Source organism: Amblyomma mixtum, chromosome 2, assembly GCF_055824585.1.
Source record: "Amblyomma mixtum isolate Tamu chromosome 2, ASM5582458v1, whole genome shotgun sequence".
Taxonomy (NCBI): domain Eukaryota; kingdom Metazoa; phylum Arthropoda; class Arachnida; order Ixodida; family Ixodidae; genus Amblyomma; species Amblyomma mixtum.
Genome location: NC_143013.1, coordinates 166,743,410 through 166,768,249, shown reverse-complemented (window position 1 = coordinate 166,768,249; position 24,840 = coordinate 166,743,410). Strand labels below are relative to the sequence as shown.

Sequence of the window (24,840 nt, the reverse complement as noted above, 5' to 3'; positions counted from 1 at the left end):
CCAAGCATCAGCCGTTCTATGCAATAAGAAGTCTAAGTGAAAAAGATTCGATGTAAATTAGATTTAAAGCCTTGCCATTTTTGTACCTCTGCTTCTACGACTGCTTGCTGGATTTTTTTCTTTGGTTGGAAGCATTCTTCCACCCCTTATCTCTATACACTATTCCTCTGCCAAATGACTGAGTAACCCAAATAGCAATTCCTAAGTAGGGAGGGGGCCTTCCACAGTGACCACACAGGCGCCTTCAAGTTCTTGCAGCAATCAAAACATCCCTTTGTAGCATTGGCCCTGAATGCACCACTATACTTTTGTGGCAGGCCAAATACTTATACAATTTATGTTTCAAAACCACACAGAAGTCCACAACTGCCGTTATGAAAACAACCTAGTAATGTAACCATAAGCGTACCTGGCCAGCATGATCAGTATGAAACGGCGCACAGCGTGTGTGCAGCTCCTAAAATGAAAGCAAATTCGCATGATCAATTGCAATTTCCACAAAGACATTCTTGAAAAATCATGTTTTTGCACCACTCAGCCTCAAGCCTGCCTTATTGCTCCTGCAGCAATGAGGCAAATCTGAGCACAGCTTGGGGTGAGCTGGTGGTATCACATTACGCACCTGACACTACGTGCATCAATCCATTTGTATGAATGAATTTCAGAATGGCGACGAAGACACACACACAGGAAAAAATGGTGGGTGGATGAGATTAAGAAGTTTGTGGGGATGCAGTGGCCGCAACTCTCAAAGGACAGGGTTAATTCGAGAGACATGGGAGAGGCTTTGCCCTGCAGTGGGTGTAGTCAGGCTGCTGCTGCTGCTGATGATGATGATGATGACAGCCTGAGCACACCTACAAAGTAAAACTGTGAACTCGACCCAGCAACACTTTACTGCGTTGAAAGAGAACAGGTACAATTGAATTGCTGCATTACCTTGTTATTATCATTAAAAAGTAGAGGGCTCTAAGGACTTTCTAATTTACATGGAAACGAATGGGTTACAGAGAAGCTAAAGGCAGAGAAGCTTTCAGTGTGGGTCATGTGTGCTGTGGCGGGAACAGATGCACAGGATCACCTGCTACCATTCAAGTCCTCTGTGTACACAAATGCAGGTGCAATAGAAAACCCACATCACAAATTTGGCTAGTCTGGTCGGCCAAGCATGGGCCAGCTGATAGCACGAAGCAGCAAGCGCGACACGTACCATCATCATCAGCCTGACTACGCCCACTGCAGGGCAAAGGACTCACCCATGTCTCCACATTAACCCTGTCCTTTGCTAGGTGTGGCCACCATATCCCCGCAAACTTCGTAATCTCATCCGCCCATCTAACTTTCTGCCACCCCCTGCTATGCTTGCATTCTTTTAGAATCCACTCCGTTACCCTTAAGGACCAACGGTTATCTTGTCTTCGCATTACAAGCCCCGCCCAAGCCCGTTTCTTCCTCTTAATTTCAAGTAGCATGTCATTAACCCGCGTTTGTTCCCTCACCCACTCCGCCCCCTTTTTGTCTCCTAATGTTGGACTTATCATTTTTCTTTCCATACCTCACTTTGCTGCCCTTATCGTTTGGCACGTGTTTTTTTCTTTGTAATAAGGCATAAAGTCGGCATACACGGAGTCGACGATGGGGCGCAGCGGAACGCCAGGTTTATGGATTTTTGGCAGTCCGTAAAAGGCCAGTGCTGAGTCGTTCCAGCAGGTCAAGCGTAAGTAGAGATGTTTTGATTCCGGGTGGTGCTTAAAGATGGATGCTAGAAGTTTGTTCATTCTGGTCTGAAGTTGCGAAGTTGGGCCCTTTCTTCGCAACATCACAACCTCACCTCTTAAGGCATTCTCAGCCTACCTCCACCGTGTCCTATCGCCCCTAACAAGCAAAACATCAACGCACGTGCGAAACTCCAGCCACTTCGTCGCGCGTCTGTCCCACGTTCAACTCGAAGCGGACGAGTGCATGATTTCGTTCGACGTGGTCTCGCTCTTCACCAGCGTTCCTATGCCCTTTGCTGTTTCTGCAGTGAAGGAAGCCCTCGAAGCGGACGCTGGCCTAGCCACAAGGACGAGCCTGAGCCCGGAGGAACTTTGCCAGCTTTTGGAGTTTTCCCTAAGGAGCACAGCTTTTTCCTTCAAAGGAGAATTTTACAAGCAGACCAGCGGCACTGCCATGGGCGCCGCGATCTCGGTGACCGCTGCCAGCCTGACGATGGAGGCCATCGAAGAGGAGGCACTCAAGACCTTTCAAGGAAAACCAAAGGTTTTCATTCGTTACATTGACGACTGCTTCTGCATTCTGAAGACGTCGCGGGTCTAAAATTTCCTGGCACACCTGAACTCAGTCGAACCTTCAATTCAGTTTACAATGGAACGAGAAGTGAACGACACATTGCCATTCCTGGACGTCTTCATAAGAAGAGAAGGGGCAGATCCAAAGTTCGGTCTCTATAGGAAGCCAACCCACACCGGCCGCTACCTAAATTTTAATTCCAACCACCCTACTAGCCTCAAGGAATCCGTGGTCTCCTCTCTTCCGAGAAGGTCAAAGGCAATCTGCTCCTCGGAAGCAGAAAAAACTGCAGAAGAGGCCACCGTTCCCGCCGACCTACAAAGGAATGGCTACACACGCGGCTTCATTCAACGAGTTGGTCGCCGTCAGGCTCAGAGGACAGGGGGAACAACAGCCAGAAATGAAACAACGAAACGCGCGCGCATGGTGCTTCCCTACGTGAGGAGAACCAGCGAAGCACTTGCACGCATTCCGGGAAAATATGGAATCTACGTTGCTCACAAACCTGTTTCAACAATAAGCCGCTTCTCGCCACGACCGAAAGACCGCGTCCCCAAAGAAAAACAACCTGGTGTCATTTACAAAATCCCGTGCTCCAGGAGTCCGGCTTCATACGTCGGCGAGACGAAAAAACTGCCCCAAAGAATAAGGCAACACAAGAATGACGTCCGGCTAATGAATTCGGAAGCCAACCCCCTCGCCGAACACTGCGAGCGCGCCGACCATCCAATAGCCTTCGAGGAGGTGAGCGTCTTCGCCGTGGAGCCAAACCTGTTCAAGAGACGACATGTGGAGTCATAGCACATCCGGCTCACAAAGGCGGCGATGAATAGAACTCCAGGAACGCCCCCCTCTGCGTACGTTAGTGGACTCTGCCACGTGCTAACAAAGGGAGAGCGAAGGCAACACCCCGCTGCTGCTGGCACACTTTAGTCACCCCTGAAGAAGGGACCGAGTTGGTCCCGAAACGTTGGGCTAAATTAAAATATTGGTTGGCGTCAGTTTTTTCTCTCAATCACGTTTCTTTCTCCTGCTGTAGTTGTTTCGGTTTCAACAGCTGAATGATGGCTGTGACGTCAAAGCGAGGTTATTGGTCGCGTGAGGCATGAAAAACTGCAATAAAAATGGTACTTCTGGCTCTTAAGGAATGCTGGCGTCAGCGCTGTAGCGAATTAAAATGATGAATCAGTGATTATAAGTGCAGTTTTTCCACGCCTCACGTGACCTATAACCTCTGTTTGATGTCGTAGCCATAGTCAAATTGTTCACCGAAGCAGGACGGCAGAAAAATTTGATTATAAATTATTTAGCGGTTGCACGCGAATACCAGATGGTGATTCATGCATAGTAGTGTCTTCCGCATCATTATAGAGAAGAAAACATGCCACCAAGATTAGGTGTCTATACTCTTTTAAGCTGAACTCTTTTTCATTAGCGCCGCCGCGGTGGCTCAGTGGCTATGGTGCTCGGCTGCTGGCCCGAAAGACGCGGGTTCGATCCCGGCCGCGGCGGCTGAATTTCTTTGGAGGAGAAATTCGAGGCCCGTGTACTGTGCGATGTCAGTGCACGTTAAAGAACCCCAGGTGGCCGAAATTTCTGGAGCCCTCCACTACAGCGTCTCTCATAGCCTTAGTCGCTTTGGGACGTTAAACCCCACAAACCATAAACCATTTTTTCATTAGCCTCCACGTTTCTCTCCCAAAAGTGAGAAACATGCAGGCTAAAGAAAAGAAGATTTCACCTTAAGTACCAAAGTGTCTCTAATCACACGATGAAGCGGAAAAACTCTCGACACTTGAACAGAGAACAAATAGGAATTCCAACCAAATTTTAGATTCTTGTAAGGCTATCAAGCATTTCTGAATATTGTAAACTGCACTTTCACACATGCAGTGCGCATGTATGCCAAGTTCACATTCAGTAGCCCTGTTTTCCGGCTGTAATTATCATGGTCTGAGCTCAGTTACAGATTTAAAACCAGCCAAAAGCTGCAACACAGGAAACGAGAAGAAAACAGGTTGGACTATCAATTAACTTTTTGTGAAGGAAAGTAGGCCCGCATGAAGATGCGCACACAAATGACCCACAAAAGCGAAAGGCAGGTCAACAAATAACTGTCACTGATATACAAGCACGTCATCTAAAAGAGAAAAGTCTTTCCGGTGAAGATTGACTAATGGCTTCGCTACTCATGCAGCTGTTGCCTTGGAGATATGCATCATATACCTTACAGATTTGTTTACCACTTCCATACACCACTGAAGTGTCACAGAAATCAGGCGTGCACACTGATGGGTCATCTTATGATTTACACTCACGACATTGGCGCTGTAGTGCCAGATTAAAAGCTGCCTTCCCCCTAATCAGTTAATGCTCAATCAGGAACACATTAAAGACACCTGCACATATCCCTGAAGTAATTTCTTGCACAAGCTAGCGGAATGTGATAAACCACTTCTTGCAAGTCCTGAACCTAGTTTTATGGGATACCATAATGCTATCCCGGCTTTTAACAGCAGCGCAAAGGCCACCAACACAATGCTTGGCGCAAAAATTACATTTAAAAATTTTCCCCCCACTCGATTTGAACTCATGAAGTCTACACAAAGGACTTCGTGATAAGCGTTCTGAGGTGAATGGCAGTTCAGCCTAGCCTCTGGAATCTGTGCCAAAAAAAAAACGGAGTCAACGCATCGCAATTGACTTCCGAAATCAGCCGGTGCTGATGACAATTGTATTTTTTTGCTTTCTCTGGCTTATAAAGCTCCACTTTCAGAAAAAGTGACGTCTTTGTGGTTAGAATGCGGAACTCCATCATCACAGGTCAACTTCAGTTTGCCATCAGTGTCCCTTTAATGCCTCAAAGTTGAACATTAGCTCCATCCATAGAGGAGGGCTGTGCATAAATTTCGACCACCAAAGATTCATTAACATGCCCTGACATTGCATGACACACGAGCAAATATGCATTTCCCCTTGTCGAAACGAAGCCACCGCAATTCAATCCCGCGTCTTTGGGCTCAGCAGCCGAACACCAATGCAGTAGGCCACAGCAGCAGGTGAAAAACAAGAGAGAGCCCTTAATTGGCAACCTAACTTGCCAAAATCAACATAACGAGGGGTCACATAAGTAGCAGTGGACTAGGGAAATAAAACCTACTTGTGTCGGAAGATGTCTTCAGTGCTTACCTCAAAAGCCTGCTTGCTTGCTGGGCATCCTAGCACCAAGTGAAAGGCTGGCACAGCCATACTGGAGAGCTTGGAAGAGGCATTGCTGGTAAAGCTATGTGGAGCTTGCTGCAAGGTAAAAAAGACAAATTTAACAGCAGCACAGTGCAAAAAATGGACTAGAATCAAGCATGTAAGGCAACATGCAAGGCACAAAAAGGAGCCGGTCGCAGAATGAAACACGACTGTTTAACCACATTTCGAAGTGGGCCTGGCAACAAGAAATTCATAACCACGGCAGTCATTCACAAGCTAGCCTCAGACGAGACATCGCTTGCATATAGATATCCAGCATCGTTTCTACAATACATGCCACCATTAAAAAGAATAGACAACCACAGAACGATATTTTCAGTAGAAGTCTGGTTTGCTTCAATTTCTGCATGCATCCCTCAATTTGAAATCTGCATGATTAGCACTGATTTCCCACTCTTCACAGGTGTGATGAATTAATAGTGCCAATTGCAGAAAAAGCACACTTTTTCCTTTAACATCAAATAAAGTATTGGAGAGGTACCTCAGCATATTTAAGTCAAAGTCAGATTTATTTGCGCCACTGGTTATAATCACGAAATAATCAAGTTTATTCTTCGTACATATTAAAGGCTCAATTATCCTTTAATTTCACTGCAACTTCGGGATTTAGGGAAAATGGAGCTAGGGCACCCGTGTGCATTTTGCAGTTGTTTGTACCATTTCAGCTCCGAGCCAAAGTATGAAAAAGCGAATGCCAAAATAGAGGCGAAAAACTTCAGAGCAATTTGTTTTTATCTCACCTTTCTGCTATTCAAGGCTCGACTACACTGGCTCGGCCATAAGTACGAACGCAGCTGGATCATACAGAGCTTCATACCTTAAATACACAATTTATAAAAGTACAAGTGAAATACAAGTGAAACAGGAGGAAGCTCAATCCTAACGCATACAGCTGAATCGCAGTCTACGTGGTTAAACTGCTCGAGGGCAGTTACTTCAATTACAGCGTAACATGCGGCGAGAATGTAAAGCCCGGGCCGAAGATGTATTCGCGGGCACATATTCCATTCTCGGCGAGAGATGAATGGCAGTACGGCGGCAGTACGGCGCCGATATCGTGCGCCCCGCGATCGGATCAGCTGTGCATATTTGCATGGCATACTGACCATGACCGTGTGACCACTGACACTACACGCGCATTCATGCCCGTGTGCCGCCAGCAAAGAACCTTTCAGCGCTGCGTGCTGCCGCGATAGGCACTGCGTCTTCGCGTCTCTGTACTAGCTGTGTTGACGTGGCCAGTTGTGCGCAAAGCTAGAAGAGTGCGGTGAGGGGCTAGTTGGTATGACATTATGAGAACAAACAATAACTGCGCAAAAGGATGGGACAAGAGAAAGAGAACCACACAGGACAAACGCAGACTGACAACTGATTTATTCCACCAACTCCTCTTTCCTTCAGCAGCAAAGCGCATGCGCACCAACCCCAAAAACAAAAACAAAAGCCACACTCATCTCGTGGAATCAAGGAACTCGAACTCCGTGCGGTACAGGTGTACTGAAGCATCGCTAACACACTTGTCAGGCCCTAATCTCGAGATTTCCAAGGCCTCGATTATTTCCCGTTCTTTCTTAACCCTCGAGCGTCCGATAATCTTAGTCATATCGAAAAGTAGATTACAATTTTTTTCATCATGCTTGCAAGTGTGACAATGGTTAGGCAGATGCTGCCCCCTCGAATCATCTAAGGAATTTGCATGCTCTAATAATCTAATGTTGACGCAGCGGCCAGTTTGCCCTATGTAGAACCTACCACAACTCAGGGGAATCTGATAAATTACATTGCAAGTACACTGTACGAACTTATTCCTGTGGTTAATGCCACACACAACCTTCTTGTGCTTATCTTTTCTCGCCAAATTGCACAAACGCGACAACTTGCAAGGTGCAGAAAAAATGACCTCAACGCCGAATTTTCCGGCGACCCTCTTCCCTGTGAACGTAGGGCACAACTTCATACGTCCGCCTCTCCTGTGCATCCGCCCCCCGAGGTTTTGAGTTTGGGCGGAAGGACTTCAACAGGGACTCAGCGACAGCCTGGAGAAGGGCCAGCGGAAAACCAGCAGACCTAAGGCGATCAACCTGAGCCTCAAAGCTAACCTGAACCTTATGTGGACAGGACTTGGCTAATGAAGCCCTGAGGCAAGTTGATACAATGCCCCTCTTGACCAGCTTCGAATGGCACGAGTTAAACGGCACGAGTGCCTTTTTCGACCTAGGCATGTACGCCCAGCAGAGGAGGTCGGGATCGTTAAAAAATAATTTTAAATCTAAGAATTGCAAACAAGAGTTTTCAGGAAGTTCAATGGTAAAATTAAAACTCGGAAAGGCACACTTAAAAGATTCTAAAACCTCCATCGCCACCAGGGCCAAGTCGTCGTTTTGGTCAATATTTAAAAGGATTAAAAAGTCGTCCACGTATCGGAACACTCGCACGATACGGTCGTCAGATAGTACTCGCGATAGCGTGCGGTCAATTTCAGCTAAAAGAATTTCCGATAAAACTGGCGCTACACATGACCCGATGCAAATGCCGCGTTTCTGCACGTAAAATTTTTCCTGAAAACTCACAATCGTTGAAGTAAGATAAACCTTTAGAATTGCTAAACCTTTAGAACGTTTTTAGAATTGATTTGCAAACTGCACGGCGCAAAACAAGAGTTGCATTGTTGAGTCGAGTTCACCAGATGGCGCCAGCGGTAAAAAACTTTCGTGCCACATTTCGTAGACGGCGCTGTTGCAGTTCAGCGTGTTCATGTTTGTGCAGTTCATGCACAAAAATAGGTGGGCGCGCAGAGTCTCTGACTATGTAAGTCAAAACTGCCTGCGGACTACATGGGTGAAGCGGTTCCAACACCTTCGTCGCAAGTTCGGCTTCTTCAGAAATGAAGTACAAACCCACAACGCGAGGAAATGGGCCAAGGCAGTTGATGCCCAAGGGCGTGCGCAGGATATAGGATAGGAAAACTTTTAATGTCCGACAGAGGGTAGCCAGCGGGCTACCCGCCTAGACGACGGCCGAAAGGTCTTGGCTCTCGGCGGCGGCTTCGGCCAGTCGGACGAGTTGTAACTGAGTCGCCGCGTCGGAGCTCAGTAGTAAGGTCTCCCATTGATCTTTTTTGTTTATACCTCGTCCTTCCCGGGGGGCATGAGGACATTCCCACAGTATGTGGTCCAAGGTGGCCCTAAATTCGCAGTTTGCGCATTTGTCTGAAAATTGCCCTGGGTACTTATATAAGACTCCGAAGGGCCGGGTTAGGAAAGGTGTAAGTTTGTAACCGGCGCCAGTTGATGGCTTGGTATCTGGTCAAGGATCTATCCGCTGGAGGAAGTCTAGCTCGTTGCAGACGATAGTGCTGTGTAATTTCTCTGTAGGTCACCATGCGATCCCTGTCTGTAAAGACCACCTCACTCGGGTCCGCCCGGAAGGAAAAGCCTCGGGCGAACTCGTGGGCTCTCTCATTACCAGGCAGGGATACATGTGCTGGTGTCCAAACTAGTGTAATTTTCCTGTCTATTACCTGACGGCTTAGAATTGTATTCGTAGAGGGGAGACCCGGCCCTTGCTGAAATTTAGAATGGCAACTTTGGAGTCACTGATGATGTACCTCGCTTTTGTGCCTACACAAGCCAGTGCTATGGCAGCTTCCTCTGCAGTCTCTCGGTTACCCGAGAGTATGGAGGCACTTATTTTGAGGAGTTGTTTATTATTGACGACCGCGACGGTCATCGTGTTCTTACCATACTCAGCGGCATCCACGTAGACCACGTCCTCGTCTTTGTAGGAGCGGAAGCGTTTCTCTAGCGCCTCTGCCCGTTTGGCCCGGCGCACTGAGTGATGAATGGGATGCATATTTCTGGGTAATGGGGGTACAACTATATTGTCCCAAATTTCTCCGAGCATGTCAACTTTGGCGGTTGTTCTGTTATCTCGGCTCAGATTGAGTTTTTCTAGAATGGCCCTGCCGGTTGTGGTCCCGGCTAAGCGTTCGATTTGGGACGTTCTCACTGCTTTCGTAATTTCTTCCAGGGTATTATGCATGCCTAGCTCTAGGAGGCGGTGAGTGGATGTACGGATGGGCAGTCCTAGAGCTTGTTTCGTGCACCACCTGATAATTCCATTTATTTTTTCCTTTTATGAAACTGAGATCAAGGAAGGGGGCAGCATACGAGATACGGCTAACTACGAACGCCTGTACCAGCCGTAGGAGATTCTGCTCTTTCATGCCGTGTCTCCTGTTGGCAGTCCGCTGTATGAGTCGCATCATTTGTTGCGCGCAGTTTTCCATCTTAGTTATTGCATCACCGTTATGCCGGTTGCTTTGTATAATCATTCCTAAAATTCTGATTTTTTCAACATGAGGAATCTCCGCCCCTTGAGTTTGTAATTTGATGTTAGGGATGGTTCTAGTTTGTCTTTGATGCAAAGGTCGATAAAAAAGAAGTTCAGACTTCTGCGGCGAGCATTGCAAGCCCCTACGGCTGACATAGTTTTCTACCTCATTTATGGCCTTCTGTAGCCTACTTTCGATGTGCGCGTCGTGTCAACGGGTCATCCACATGGTGATGTCGTCCGCATACATGCAGAAATTCAAGCCATCCAGCCTCTTCGGGTGCCGTATCATGGCCACGTTGAAGAGAAGAGAGGAAAGTACCGAACCCTGGGGGGTGCCTATGCTGCCCAATTGTATGTCTTGAGAATGACTCTCACAAAAGTGGATGCGCGCTATCCTGCCCGAAAGGAAATTGACAATGTAGTTGTATGTTCGCTTCCCGACGTTTAAAAGAGCCAGGTTTTCTAGTATCGCCTCGTGTTTTACATTATCGAAAGCTTTAGTGAGGTCAAGTCCCACTATTACTTTCGCATCGAGCGACTTAGTGTCTAATATGTCATGTTTGAGCTCTATCATGACATCTTGCGTGGACAAATGCGATCTAAAACCTATCATCGAATGAAGGTATAAGTCGTTGTCTTCCATGAAATTGTTTAGTCACGTTTGTATGACATGTTCCATCAGTTTTCCTACGCAAGATGTGAGGGATATAGGCCTTAGATTTTCTAGATTGAGCGGTTTCCCTGGCTTAGGTATGAAAATTACCTTAGCGGTTTTCCACTGGTTGGGAATCTCACCCTTCTCCCAGCATTCTTGCATGAAATTGGTCAGGGCTGTTATGGATTTATCATCTAGTTTTCTAAGCATTTTGTTGGTTACACCATCGGGTCCGGGGGCTGATTTGGTTTTCAGTTTTAGTATTTCTGCTCGAACCTCGAATTCGTGAATAGGGGCGTCTAGTTCGCTGTTGGATTTACCCTCGTAGCGCGGTAAGGAAGTTTCGGTGGCGGAGCCTATATATCGACAACAAATTGCATCGAGGAGTTCCTGCTCGGAACCTTCAAATTTATAACCTAATTTGTGTAAATTTTGTCGCTGTGTTAATTTACTTCCTTCTGGATCGAGGAGGTGCCGAAGGAGGTCCCATGTTTTGGCGAGGCCGATATTGCCCTCAAGCTGATTGCACATTGTTTCCTAGTTCTGATCGCAGAGTCTAAGTGCATATGCCTCAATCGCTTTGTTGTGGCGCGCTAGGCGTCTTCTGAGATTGCGATTCCACTTTTGTCTCTCTAATCGCTTTTCCATATTAGCTTTGGCCCCCCACATATGAAGAAGGCGGCTGTCTAGTACTTCAAGTTCCGCGTTGTCGTCGAGCGTTTTAGTCGCATTCTTAGCATCCCTGCGGAGTTCCTCCGCCCATTGTTCTATGTTTGTGATTTCTGCCTTTCTCCCGTCCTGGGGCGCTATGCCGGAAGGCCCGAGTTTGGCGCTCGCCCGAGTTTCATCCGAGTTTGCGATGACGGCGGTCAGTGAACGAAGATAGCGCGGAACGTGCGCAGGCAGCGGACAATAAAATGTAGAGATAAAGCCACGTAGAGGCGATACAAGCGCACCCTGCGCGCCTGTTTCACACTTCAAACACAATACACTGCGCAATACCAGGCCGCAACGCTACCTGAAGTTATCAGCGCGATGTCAGCAATCGCGAAATCGTGACTTCTCTCCTATCTATCTGCACCCCACCGCTAGCTGTTTGACACGCCTTTTCGGGCTGGTCAAAGGCGTGTCTTCGCTTTCAGGCTCTATCTGTCTCTCCATTTCCGAAGACGAACAGTGCGCACTAGTTGCACTCTTGTATCAACCCTTTCTCTTCTCTCGAATACGTTAAAAGGCAACAGATAATATTACAAACATTTTGTTCATTTCCAAATTTATTTTAAAATCTGAATCCAATGGAGCGTTGTTGAAATGTATAGCTTTAGGAAATTAACAAAGATTTGACACTTTCTGCTGCTAGTGGCGATACTGAGACCATTGCTTGCAGCGTGGCTTGCATACGAACTAGAGCGGCAGCCCACCGTGCCCAAAACGAGAGCTCCTGCGCTGACACGCCGCCGGTAGCGCTGCCATCGACTGGAAAGACTGGACAACTACTACACGCTGAATCTGACTTATTTTTCGGCCATTGCGATAATATATTTTATTGTGTCGTATATCAAAATATAACAGTCATGCATCTTCTGGCTTGCATAATACACACAGCAAAAACTGAACTGCATTGCACCCCCCGCGTCACTGCTGCTCTCTGCAGTGACCTCAGGTGGAGTTCTCCGCTGCTACGGCCGCTGCCGCACCCCCCTATGGCCAACCGTTGCTTTTAGTACGCTCTTGGCGAATCTCAGCGGTAGAAATTGGCCGTGCGAGCGGCTGTGATGCGGTGTGAGAAAAAAATTGATGTTTGGCTGTATTCAATGATTCATTACGTATGCCTGTTGTGTGTGAGGACTCTTTAGTGTTCTGCGGATGCGAAGAGCGTGCTACCCAGCGACACAACTCATCCTATGTCATCAGACGCTGACTAAAAGCTGTGAAGGTGGTGGCGCGCTTATCTGCGTAGTATTTGTTTACATCGTGCACTTCAAGGTTTTGCGGACTGGTTTTGTAACTAACGTCGATCGTCGTTGTATACCGCAGTGACATCGCAATAATATCGTTCGGGCAGATGAGGGATCCTGTTTGTAATAATGGAATCGGACTTATAACAGAGAAAGGTGTTACGGTTGCGAAGTACACAGTGCTTGCGTGCTGGAAATTACAAACTCTTTATTGCACTGGGTCTAGAACAGCGACCGTTTGTCGATCCCGGATGTGTTTGACACATGGATGCTGAGCTTTATCACCGATGAAAGCACGGCCAAGCCAAACACCTGTGGTGCCATGTTGTTGGAGTAGGACGTGCTCCAAGCACCGCTTCGTCATCGTGGTCCGTGTTTGACGCCTTGCAAGCAGGTTTGACGCGCCGTCAGCGTTGTGCTGTGTCTTACGTGGTTGCAACAGGCTGTAGTGTTGTACAATCTTGGTATGCGAGCGAAGAAATCGGCGGCTGTCGCCACGTTGCGTGTCCTTCGCAGAGGTGCTTAGATTAATCTGCGATGACGTCCGTTTTGCCTGTTATATTTCGATGGTCAACATCGTCGATGTCTGTCAGCGATCAGCAAAGCCGCGCAGCATACCTGTAGCCTGCAGGGATGTTGGGAGTGGCCCACCCATAGCGCGTACGCTTATAATTTATGTACGGCACGCCGGGGGCGTGAACAATGGTTTTGATTGACAGGTGAACTCGGAGCTAAACTCGTGAACGGTGAAGTGCCCCGAATTCATCTCGGGACTGTCATGGCGGCAGCAGCAGCAGCCTGGGTCATCGCTTCCTCTGACGGCAAATGTCAGTACGGCCGGCTGGACCCGTTTACTGCCATGGCCGACGACGAGTTCCAGTGACATTTTCGCCTCTCCAAAACGTCGGTACGATGGTTGCGTAAAGAGTTAGGCGGCGACCCACGCCTGCGGAGAGTGCGTACCGGGCCTCATTCGCTTTCGGTCGAAGAGCAAGTCCTCTGCGCCCTCAGGTTGTTCGCGACCGGGAGCTTCCAGGGGAGCGTCGGCGCAAACCGTTTTATTGGACACCACCAAAGCACTGTGAGCCGCTGTGTGAAGGACGTCTCCGACGCGCTTATCGACGCGGCTGTGTAGAAGCGGTGTCTTGCTTTCCCCGCGACTGCGGCCGAGCGTGCGTACGTTAAGGAGCGTTTCCTTCTGCGCGGCGCATTACAGACGTCGTGGGATGCGTCGATGGGACCTACATTGGCGTAAAGACCCCTTCGAAGTCCAGCCCTGACGTGTGAAGGCCTACTATTTCACGAGGAAGGCACATTATGTATTGAACACAATGGTTGTAAGAATGCTCTGTTTTTGCTTTCATGCATGTCACGGTTAATGGAATGTTCTCCTATTTATTAGTGATAGTGGTCCGTGTACTGTGCAGTGTCAGTGGATGTTAAGGAACCCCATATGGTTGAAGTTATTGGCAGCCCTTCACTATGGCATGCCTCATCGCTTGAGTTACTTTGGGGAATTAAACCTCAAAAACCGCTTCCGTTTATCAGTAACTGAGCAGTTTTACACACAGTGTAGATAATTTTTTGTTTTACCTCATGTTTGCGCACGTAATAGGTGCATGGATTTTTCCAGCTATTTCATGCATGCATTTTAATGGGTTTTTAAACGGTAGCATTTGTGCCACTTGGCAGATTGCATTCTTATGCAATATTCATAATCGTAAGTCGTAATAAATGTTTCACTTTGGCTGAAGTGGAAAAGCTCCTGCCGGAAGCACTGGCGTCTGTAAGCCAGGAAAACTGGCAAAACTGTTGTGTTCATGTGGAGCATGTTGAGGCTGATGCATGGAAACGCGATATGCTTGTTGACGCTGAAATTGAACCGGTTGTCTTCAGCATTTCTGACTCGTGCAACTCCTCCTATGATGAGTCGAGCACCGATTCCAGTGATGAAGATTTCAGTGGCATGGAGGAACTTGTCTGCCTTCGAATTGATGTGCAATACATATGCTACCGGGGAAAGAGAGAGGACTCATCGGCTTGCTGTGATCACCTTTGTGCGTGTGTGGGTGGAAATGTGAAATATGTGTGTATGTGGGTGTGTGTGTCGATCAGTCTACCGAGGAAATTGTAACATTTCCATCAAATCATTGCATCATTGCAGTTCACTGCATCAAATTGTATCGGGCAGTAACGTGTAGTGTAGGTGTTGAGGTGGTCGTGTTAATAGTGTCTGTAAAGAAGTAGAATTTGTAAGGGAGTGCAAATAGTACTTTTCCAATGAGAATACGTATACTGGTACACGTCGTCAATATTTGCAGTTTTTGGAAGATTAATTGCAGAAAAATACGGTGAAGCTTAATGAAGCGTTGTGTCAATTATTCGGAAAGTATATGAAAATTTGAGAGGAAATTGGATTCATATAAAATAATTTTGAACACATACTGTTTGATTCGGTCTTCTAACTGAACAGAAATTTATTCAATTATGCTGTCCAAAAAGGTCGAACATTCACAAACCCCTAGCCATTGACCTCATTTTGTGTGTGAGGGTTGGGAATGGTATGTATGGGTGTCTGATCGTCATGTCCTGAAAAGGTATTCCTAGTTTGGTGCTGTCTTGCATTACTGTCAATCTCTGGTCGTTTTGACATGTTATGCAGTGCCAGTGTTGAGGTAGCCAGTACTGTATGTTTTGTCCTTAATTTTTCGGAGGTGTGAATGATTTCAAGCGTGCTCTTGCTGAGTTGAGTGTGAATTTGTTTCGAGTCACGTCTTTGTTAGTACATTGGTCAGGTTTTCGTTTTATCAAATAGTGTTGTTCGATGGCTCCACATTTTTGTTTTCAGTTTTGGAGCACTTGACTGATTGTGGGTTGGTGTACATCCGCTGCATGTGTCCTCTAATTTGTGTGCACTGTGATCCATGCCACTGGCTGTTTCCAGAATAAACCATTTCTCGCAAACACTGCGGGGTCAGCATTCTTTATTGTCCTGTCTCATTTATTGTTTGCTCTTTCGAAATATTTTTTCCTAGCGTTGTACAACTTTTTCTGCATTCTTAATTGACGCTCCCACAGCTTGGAACTCTTTGTACCTGGCTGCATGAAAATCCTGCCTAAGCACCTTCTGCTCTTCTAGGAGAGCAGGGAAATCGTGCCAAGCTGACTCTTGAGGCAGTACTATTTTCTGTCACTGTGGGAATCAATACTATGTTCAAAATTTAACACTGAACACGGGAAAACAGGACATATCGAGGTGGTGTTTGCATGGTGTATGGTGTATGCGGTATGCATCAAATGAACAGATGCATGCTGTTCCTTTAAGAACACGGAATCATATTCAAGCGATTCTGAACAAAACGAGTTTTCTCATTCAAGTCAGGCGAAATTCAACTTGCGATGAAAAAAAAATGTGGGAAAAAGAAGTTTAACTACACCGGATTTGAACCCACGCACTCCCATTGCCTGTCGACCCTTCGGAGCGACGCGTTAGACCACACGGCCACAAAACAGCGCAGAGCGATACACCTCTATTTATTTTCATTTGCGGACAACTTCCGTAGCCTTCACAGCGTTGCGCATGATGTAGCGTTGGTAGCGTTCCCTCGCGGTACAAAGGAAAATTTAATAATGCATGAATCACTCTAACGCGCTTTAAATCCAAATCTTGCACACTATAAAATGCTTATAAAGGTTTACTAAGTGCATTATAAAATTCAACAAGCCTCGTTTGTCGAATTGCACACGCAATGCACTTGGTGGAGCGACAGACAAATGAAAAGCGCACCGGCGGTTGGCTCACGTGACCCGTTCTTTGTAGACCACCCAAGAAGCCCATGAGGCGGAGCCGATGTGATGATAAAGCACGGAATATATCCAGATAACCCAATGAAGCTGGAGGCGTGACGAGGGTGGGATTTTGTCTTGCTACCATTAGTTCACTCATCTGAGGGCGTCGCCAGAACTCGGGAAGATTCCGAGTTTCAGCAAACTCGGGCCTTCCAGCATAGCGCCCCTGGTTACGAACGTTGCGGAAAGCGTCCCATTCGATAATATGTGGGGAGCGCGTTTGGCGCTTGGCAGGGCCAACGTCAGTTTCCGTGACAAGTATGTAATGGTCACTAGAGTATGAGTTGGTCATTGGAGTCGGACCAATTAGCTGTACCCGCATTCTCCACCAGAGTGAGGTCTGGGGACCTGTCAGCGCACAGGCTGTTACCCATTCTTGTGGGGGTGAGAGGATCCGTGAGCACGGTGAAGCCCATTTGCTGTATGTCTAGCCAAAGCTCTCTCCCCTTCGTACAGGGCCGCGGGTAGCCTCACGCAGGGTGGTGCGCATTGAAGTCACCTAGAATAACCAGTACGTGCTTGTCGCCGATACGCATCACTTTTCTGAAGAGGGAGTCGAATTTAACTTTCTTTTGACTAGGAGTGCTATAAATATTCAGAATGAAAGACTGCGTTGGGTCTTTTTGGCCGGAATAAGTTCCACAAGGGCGTGCCCATGTGGCGTATGCCCGTGTCATGCTCAATGGCCGTAATGTTCCTTCTAACGAATGTGGGAACATTAGGTTTGTCGGCCGCGGCGTTAAAAGCTTGATAACCAATTAATTTTGACGCGCCTCTAGTCTCCTGGAGGGCGATAACCTCTGGGTGGACCTTCAGAGAGGCGCAGGAGCGAGAGGCGTGGAGGGCTGCCATGGAGGGGAAGTCGACGCTGGAAGTGTACCGGTCAGCCAAGCAGGACATCTGCGTGGAGAGCTTCTACGACAACAGTGTAGGCAGCCGCCTGTTGTTCGAGGCACGCGTGGGTGCCATGCCAACGATTGTGTATCGCAAGCGCTTCGACACTACAGTCGAATACACCCAGTGCAGAGCCTGCCGAGAGCACGACGAAGCAACGGAACACATCGTCCTACTCTGCGAGAAGCTGCCAACGCCACCGCACGAGAGCGCTACGCTTCCGCAGGCGCTGGGTTTCCGTTCTTCGAACGAGGCCTGCACAACGGATGCAGCAAACCGTGCGGCAGTTGCAGCGACGAAGCGCCGATTGACAGAGTGGTGGACGCTGGTGCGACATTAGACGAGTACTGTTTCGTCAGTGTTTGCGTGTGTGTTTGCCGCTTCGCGTTTGATAGTGCGGTTTTTATGTGTGTGTTTATCCAGCCAGGGCACCTTTGGTTGGCGCCCGCCCGTTACAAAGGGAAGGCTACATCATCATCATCATCGTGTGTGTGTTGTGCTCTGTGTCCGCGCGCCGTCGTCGTTGTGCGGATATTTCCCCGTGCCTTTGAGCGCACGTCTTGGTCAAGGTAAACTTACTTGGCCACCAGTCAGTCTAGCCTCGCTATCGTGAACGCGGGCGTGGTGTGTGTGAACAAGCGCGCCGCTAACCTTCCTGACTAGCAGATGGAGCCCTGCAAGAAACGGAAAAGGCTTACCCTGGACAATAAAGCGGACATAATTCGTGCTCTGACAAGTGGACAGAAGAAATGTGACGTGGGTGCAGCACATGGCATTCCAGCGAGTACTCTCTGTTCAATATTGAAAGAGAAAGATGACATCCTCCGCGCCACTTCGTCGGGGAATCTCTCGCGCAAAAAAACGCTGAAGACTACTCCTGAAAGCAAAATCGAAGAGGCCCTCTTCGCATGGTTTATAGATTTGCGGGCGAAGAATATTCCCGTGAGTAACAAAAAGCTCGCTCTTTCGCGTGCTTGCGGGGCGACAACCAATTCAAGGCAAGTCCCGGCTGGCTGTCGCGCTTCAAAGAACGACACGGCAGCATTGGAAAAGTGCTCAGCGGCGAAGCGAGCAGCGTAAGCATGGCTGTAGTCGGCGACTGGCAGTCTGAACACGTGCCCGACATTCTGGGAAATTATGCCCCCAGCGACGCCTACAACGCCGATGAGAGCGGTCTCTTCTACCAAATGTTGCCTAAAAAAACGTCCTGAAGGGGCAGGCGTACGACGGCGACAAACCCAGCAAACAATAGCTCACTCTTTTGATGTGCGTCAACATGGACGGTACCGACAAACGATACTCGCTTGTCATCGGAAAGAGTGCGAGGCCGCGACGTTTTAAAGCCACCAAAAAGCTTCCTGTGAAGTACGTCTGAACTTCCCCGAGAACAGCTTGATTTTGGATTTCATTCATTGTGGCACCTAACCTTTCAAGATTTTCCATGCTTTTCTCCCTAGCCTAAAGAGGGTCGTTCTCTTGAAGTTTGCGTTTCACCAGTGGCGGGACGGACGCCTCTGTGACCATCTTATCGTCTCCAGGAGGCTGTTGACGTGCCGTTGGGGACATCGTTTGTCTGATGGGTTGTTGTGGAGGAAGGACTCTCTGCTTTTCTAGTTTCTTTAAGTCTTGGATTTCGGACCTTTGCGATTCGACAATCCTCATTAATTTTTCGATCAATTCCTTTAATTTCTCATTTTTCTCGTCCCGTTTATCTCTGTGATTACATTCCTGGGAGACGTTCCCCACATTACTCACACCCTTAAGCCCCACCTTGATGGACACTTCCGAAGCGTACCCGCGAAGCGCCTGCGCGCCCAGCACACGCCGCGATGGGCGTCGAAAAGTGACATGCACCTCCATGCTCCTGCTGCTGGCTCGCTCCCCCTCGCGAGCCGGCTTGTTTGTGTGTCAATTTTTAATGTATCTGTGAATCCTTTTCCCCTAAGAAAGGGAGTATGTTGTATTGTGGTTCATGTGTTTTCTGTACTTGTTTAAGTTTTGTTTCGATTCTGTGGAATGTATTGGATTCTGTGTTGTGACGTCATCTCATGTATATATAGACTGTGTCCGTCCAATAAAGCTGCTCCACTCGCTATGGTGAAAGAACACGTGCATTCTATTTTCCTTCGTCACTGAATGTGTTGTCGTCAAGCGCATTTTCTGTTAGTACAAATTATAAACTAAAAAAACTATTGCGTTCATCTGCTTTCATCTGACCTTTAACTTCGTTTTTTTGGTATAATGTACCGCCTGTTTTGACTCGTCGCTCCTTTCATGGTCATATTCCTGGACTTTCGTCGCCTACATTGCCTGATATACATTTGTTGTTGATGTAGTTTAGTGGATTCAACGTTTTTTCCAGTTAACTGTGAAGTGTGATGTGTTTGAACGTTTTTTAAGGCGAAAGCCTTTAATGTCTCATCGTTGTAAGCAGCAGTTGTCGGCAGAATTGTCACGCTTTTCAGTTGGTCGAAACGGTCGTGATGTCACAGTGCGCCAATTTCAAACGGGGCCAATTGTACTTTGGCTAGTAACCATGCAACCAAATGAAGGGATCATATAGTGATGCTCCAAGTAAGTGGGACTGAGCTTAGTTAATTGCTTAATTACCCAAATAGCCTAATTAACTTTTCTAGTCAGGCCATATAAATAAATAAAACCGAGTAAGAAATTGGTCGAGCTCGGGAATCGAACCCCGGTCTTCGGAGTGCGAGACGAGCATGCTATCCACTCTGCCATGCCAACTTTTTTTTTCTTTATTGCCTGTCTTTGGCTCATGACATTGCACAACAAAAATACACATAACGCTATATACATACGACAGTGTCGTGGTCAGCCAGCACGAGACTGGCTTCGTCAGCTTAAAATTCCCGCAACATACACAACGGCTCTAGTCTTGAGAGCCACTCGGGAGGCTCCGCGGCTGCTTTTTGGATTGCAAGAAACCAGTCCATGCTTTCCCGAAAATAAATTCGGGCCGGTCGTGCGTCTTTGTCACAATAGTAGCCTGCCATTCTGGAGCGCCATATACAGTAGAGGCCCAAGAGCATTATGAGATCAAAAGGTGCCCCATCCTCATTATTAGTGCTTAAATAGCGAATTCCGTGCGTGTCAAGTGGTAGCTCTTTCTTTATGGTCCTTTGTAACACGTCCCAAAAATAAACCCCTTCCCAGCAATGCAAAAAAACATGGTCTATTGTTTCAGGCTGTTTACAAATTAAGCAGTTCGATCCCCACGGTAAAAAGAAATCCTTTCCCTCTAGAAACTTTTTAACTGGTAACGTCCCGGTGTGTAACTTAAAAAAGAAAGTCTTTACTCCTGGTGGCACCTGCATTTTCTTCACCCTTTTTAAAACATCCCCTCCCGGGCCTCCACTGTACAAGGCCCTGTACATGGGCTCTGGGAAAACAATATCACAAAGATCATTGTACAACTTTTTCCTTTTGCTTTTCCACAAATAATCGGTGGAAAAACGTGCCGAAAGAAACCGAACGCTTGCTACAATCTCTTTGTAGTAACCAAAAGTTCCACCAGAGAGCTCTTTTGTGGATACCACAAACTCCGGCAGCAATCGCCGCAGCTTCACTTGGCACACGGTGCGCAAGAACGGGTCTGTGACGTCGCGAAAAAACAAAAAACGGTTCACCAGCTGCCTTAAAAAGAGGTGCCCTAGCCCTAGCCCCCCGTCTTTTACCTGCCGGAACAGGTTCGTTCTGCTACAACGTTCCCATTCGGACGCCCATATGAAAACTGCAAAAATCCTGTGTAGCTTCTGAACGTTCACACGCGAGCAATGCAAAACCTGCATCACATACCAGAGTTTGCTAATAAAAAAAAGATAGCAGACTGTAGCTCTGGCGAAAATTGAAAGGCTGGTGCCTTTCCATTTCCCAGCTCGGTCACGTGCGTCTTTAGTTTGCTCTTTCCAATAGTGCTCGCTATCGCGATAAGCATCGAGCGGAACGCCCAAATACTTGCCCGGGGTCGTCGCCCACGGTACGTTGACGAAATGGTCCGGGTGGGATGGCCACCGTCCATGCCAGAGCCCAAGGCACTTGGACCAGTTAACCCCGCTACCTGTGACTTCGCTGAACGCGCGTACACACCCGACAGCTTCACTTATGCTCCCCTGATCAACCGTAAATACTGCAACGTCATCTGCATAGGCCAGCAGCTTAACTTCAGCTGCTTGTAACCTAAAGCCATCAATACTATTGTTTTCTATGATTTTCATGCACAGCGTTTCGATGTAAATACAAAACAAGAGAGGGCTGAGGGGGCAGCCCTGACGCACCGAACGCTGCACGCTAATGGGGGCCCCCAAAGTCTTGTTAACAATCAGCCTCGTCGTGCAGTTTCGATACGCCAGGGCTACACCCTTACGGATAACTGAACCGACGTTCACATGGTCTAAAACGGTAAACAAAATTTCATGAGAAACACAATCAAATGCCTTTTCAAGATCAATCTGAAGCATCGCTACTCGCCCATTGATGTCGTCACTGCTTTCAAGCACACTGCGCGCTTTGTGAATGTTGGAAAAAATTGAGCGCCCTTTGATTCCACATGTCTGGTGGGGTCCAACAATATCCGATATCACTGTCTGCAGTCTACGCGCCAATACCTTCATAAAAATTTTGTAGTCCACATTAGTGAGTGCTATCGGTCGATACGCTGTAACCAATTGTAATTTCTCTATATAATCCGTTTTAGGTATGAGAACTGTATGGGAGATCCCAAAAGACGGAGGCAATACATTTATTTTATAGGCTTCATTGAAAATTGTACACAGCACTGGGGCAATTTCGTGCTTAAATTCTTTATAAAATGCCGCACTGAATCCATCTGGTCCTGGTGATTTTCCTAGGTTTAACTGATCTATCGCGTGCTCTACCTCGCTGTGAGTTATTGTTAGTTCCATTTTCTTTTTGCTTTCTTCGTCAAGCCGTGGCATTGCACCAAGAAACTGATGCGTAAAGGCTACTGCGTCTACAGGAGTCGATGAAAAAAGCCTCTGGTAGTATTCATTAAAGGCTTCTTTGATGTGGTCAGTGTCTGCCGATAAGATACCCCCCATTCTATTTTATCGATGTGATTTCTTTCAGCGCGCGCTTTTTCTAGACCAAGAGCACGTTTCGATGGCGCTTCGCCAGCAGCTGTGTCTTCCGCCTTTGCCCTCACTAGCGCTCCGCGATAACGCCGTTCTTCCATAAGCTCTATCTTTTGTTTTGTTTTCCTGACATCTTCTATCCATTTCCCAGGCTCTTTGCATTCCTGCTTCATCAGCGTTTGAAGCAGTGCCCTTAGCTCAGCTTCGTCTTGTTTTTCCTTATAACGGATACATGTCGCCCATTCTATTGCTTTGATTTTTAAAGATTCCTTACTTAGCTCCCACTGTTGCCAAATCTTCAGGTTCTTGCGCGGGTTTATTTTACCTATTTCATCCTTTACTGCTCTGCAGTAGATTTCGTCTTGAAGAAGCGTGTTGTTTAGCTTCCACATTTCCCACGAAAATGCCTTGCTTCGGTTCACACTTCCCAGGCAGCACTCAACTAAACAGTGGTCTGAGAAGGAGACTCCCACAACTTCATAATGGTTGCAAACAGGGGCAAGGTCGACTGATGCGTAAATGCGGTCCAGCCGTGCGTGGCTTGAGCCCTGGAAATGAGTGAACTGCACTGTCCGCGCACCCTCAATAAGTTCAGCCACATCCTCAAGGTTTCCGTTCTCGATCATTCGCATCAACACTTCAGTGCTCCTGTCTCGAAATCCCCGGATGCTTGACCTATCTCGCGCGTTAAGAACACAATTGAAGTCGCCTAATACAATGAGCCGCCTCTCCGTACAAAGGCGCTCTTGGAGGCTTTGGAAAAAGCAACCCTTTCCTCAACCACATTTGGCGCGTACACAGTAACAATGCGCCACTCATTGCCGTTCAGACAAAAATCAAGCACAATACACCGGCCATACACACACGAGAAATAAGCCTGCACCTCTAGCCCCGGCATCTTCTTTACAAAAAGCACGCAGCCAGCCGATGTTCCCACTGCTTGACTGACGACAGCATAAAATCTAGTCGTGAAACGTCGCACCATGCTGTCGGTTCCTTCGTTGCCGTCCACTTTCGTCTCCTGCACGGCCAATATATCTATCTCGCGCTCCGTAAGAAGTCGGTACACCTGACCTTGTTTTTTCCTTGCCGCCAGGCCCCTCACATTCAATGTAGCGACTCTAAAGGCGGAGGCGGGAGCCATTTTTACACAAGAGGAAGGAACCAACAGCATGGTGCTTACCTTCCACGTCTAGCGCGCCGCTAGACGCCACTGTTGCCGCCGGTATCATCCGGCGCAAGAACATCAGTCTGCTCGAGTAGTACCTTGCCTGCGGAGGAGTACCGTTTGTCAGCCGCATGGTTTGGGCGTGGCCGCAACGACGAACGCCGGCCTTGAGTCGTCTTTGCAGGGTGCTCCTCGACGCCGGGTGCTACCACTTTATCCCCTTCAGGGCTGGCCTGGTCATGGGAACGCTTCGCCGGGGTGTTAAGGGGGGGTGTGACGCTTGTTGTGCGGGCGCCGGTATTCTCGTGGTGGTCCTCGTTCAGGTCCTTTCCCTCGACGACTACGGGCTCTGATGGGCACGCCGCGTTCTCTGGCGTCTCGTTAGAGACGCCGAGGGAGCCTCCCGTCGGCTGTTGGCTCTCTGGTTCGTCGGCCGCTTTGGTGTCGTCACTGGGAGTCCCTGGCGTCGCAAGTGTGGAAGCCGACTTGCCCTCCTCGTCCGTACCAGTGGCTGCTTCCTCCGCCTCGGCGATGTCCATGAGTTCCGCAGTGTCGTTCGCCTTTCCGAGCCCGGTAGCTGACGCGTAGGTACGGACGCAGTCCGCGTCCATGTGTCCGTAGCGCCTGCACAGGGAACACCTTGGCACCTTGCAGTCGCGGCGAACGTGACCCGTGCCGTGGCAACGCAGGCACTGCATCGGTCGCCCAGGGACAACAACGAGGGCCAGCTCACCGGCTACTCGGACCTGGTGTGGCAAATCATCCACCTTAATTCCCGGCTTCAACTTCAGTAGTGCGGTCCTGCTGGTCGAGCCTTTCTCCTTCAAGCCTTCGACACGCCAACGCTCCCGCGTCACCTCCCTCACGTTGCCGAACGCCGCGAAAGCAGTCCGGATGTCGTCGTCCGCCACACCGTGCAGCATCAAATGCAGGCGCAGCTTTACCTGCTGATCTTCAGGGTCGAATACAATGCACCGGCGCCCTTTCACTTGTAGCTCTTTGCAGGCAGCAAGTGTCTTCGCAGCTTCTGAGGTGCTCATCGTCACCGCCCAAACGTGGTTAATCTGATACGCCCCCAACGCCACGACGTCGGGGAGCGCACCAGCGTTGGCCAGGGCGTCCCGAAAATCTTCCACCCTGTAGGGCCTCGCTCTCACGTCTCCGTGAAGAAACACCGTGTTAAGAACAACACGTCCTGTAGGCAAGGTAGGCAAAACAATTTCGTATTCCTGATCTGCGTCGCCAGCTAACCTGTTTCCGCGGCCAGCAAGTGCCGCTATCGCCGCTCCGCCAGAGCTCATGATCCTGCGTCCG

General features: G+C 48.3%; 1 protein-coding gene across 1 annotated transcript; it reads right to left on the bottom strand.

Moving 5' to 3' along the window:
- Positions 1-5,448: 5,448 nt before the first annotated feature.
- LOC149361493 (uncharacterized) lies at positions 5,449-24,840 on the bottom strand. The gene is made up of 2 exons (XM_089568095.1): positions 23,625-24,840; positions 5,449-5,589 (listed from the first exon to the last, which is right to left on the bottom strand). The coding sequence occupies exons 1-2, from the start codon at positions 24,825-24,827 to the stop codon at positions 5,449-5,451; spliced, it is 1,344 nt and encodes a 447-aa protein (XP_089424221.1). The 5' UTR covers positions 24,828-24,840.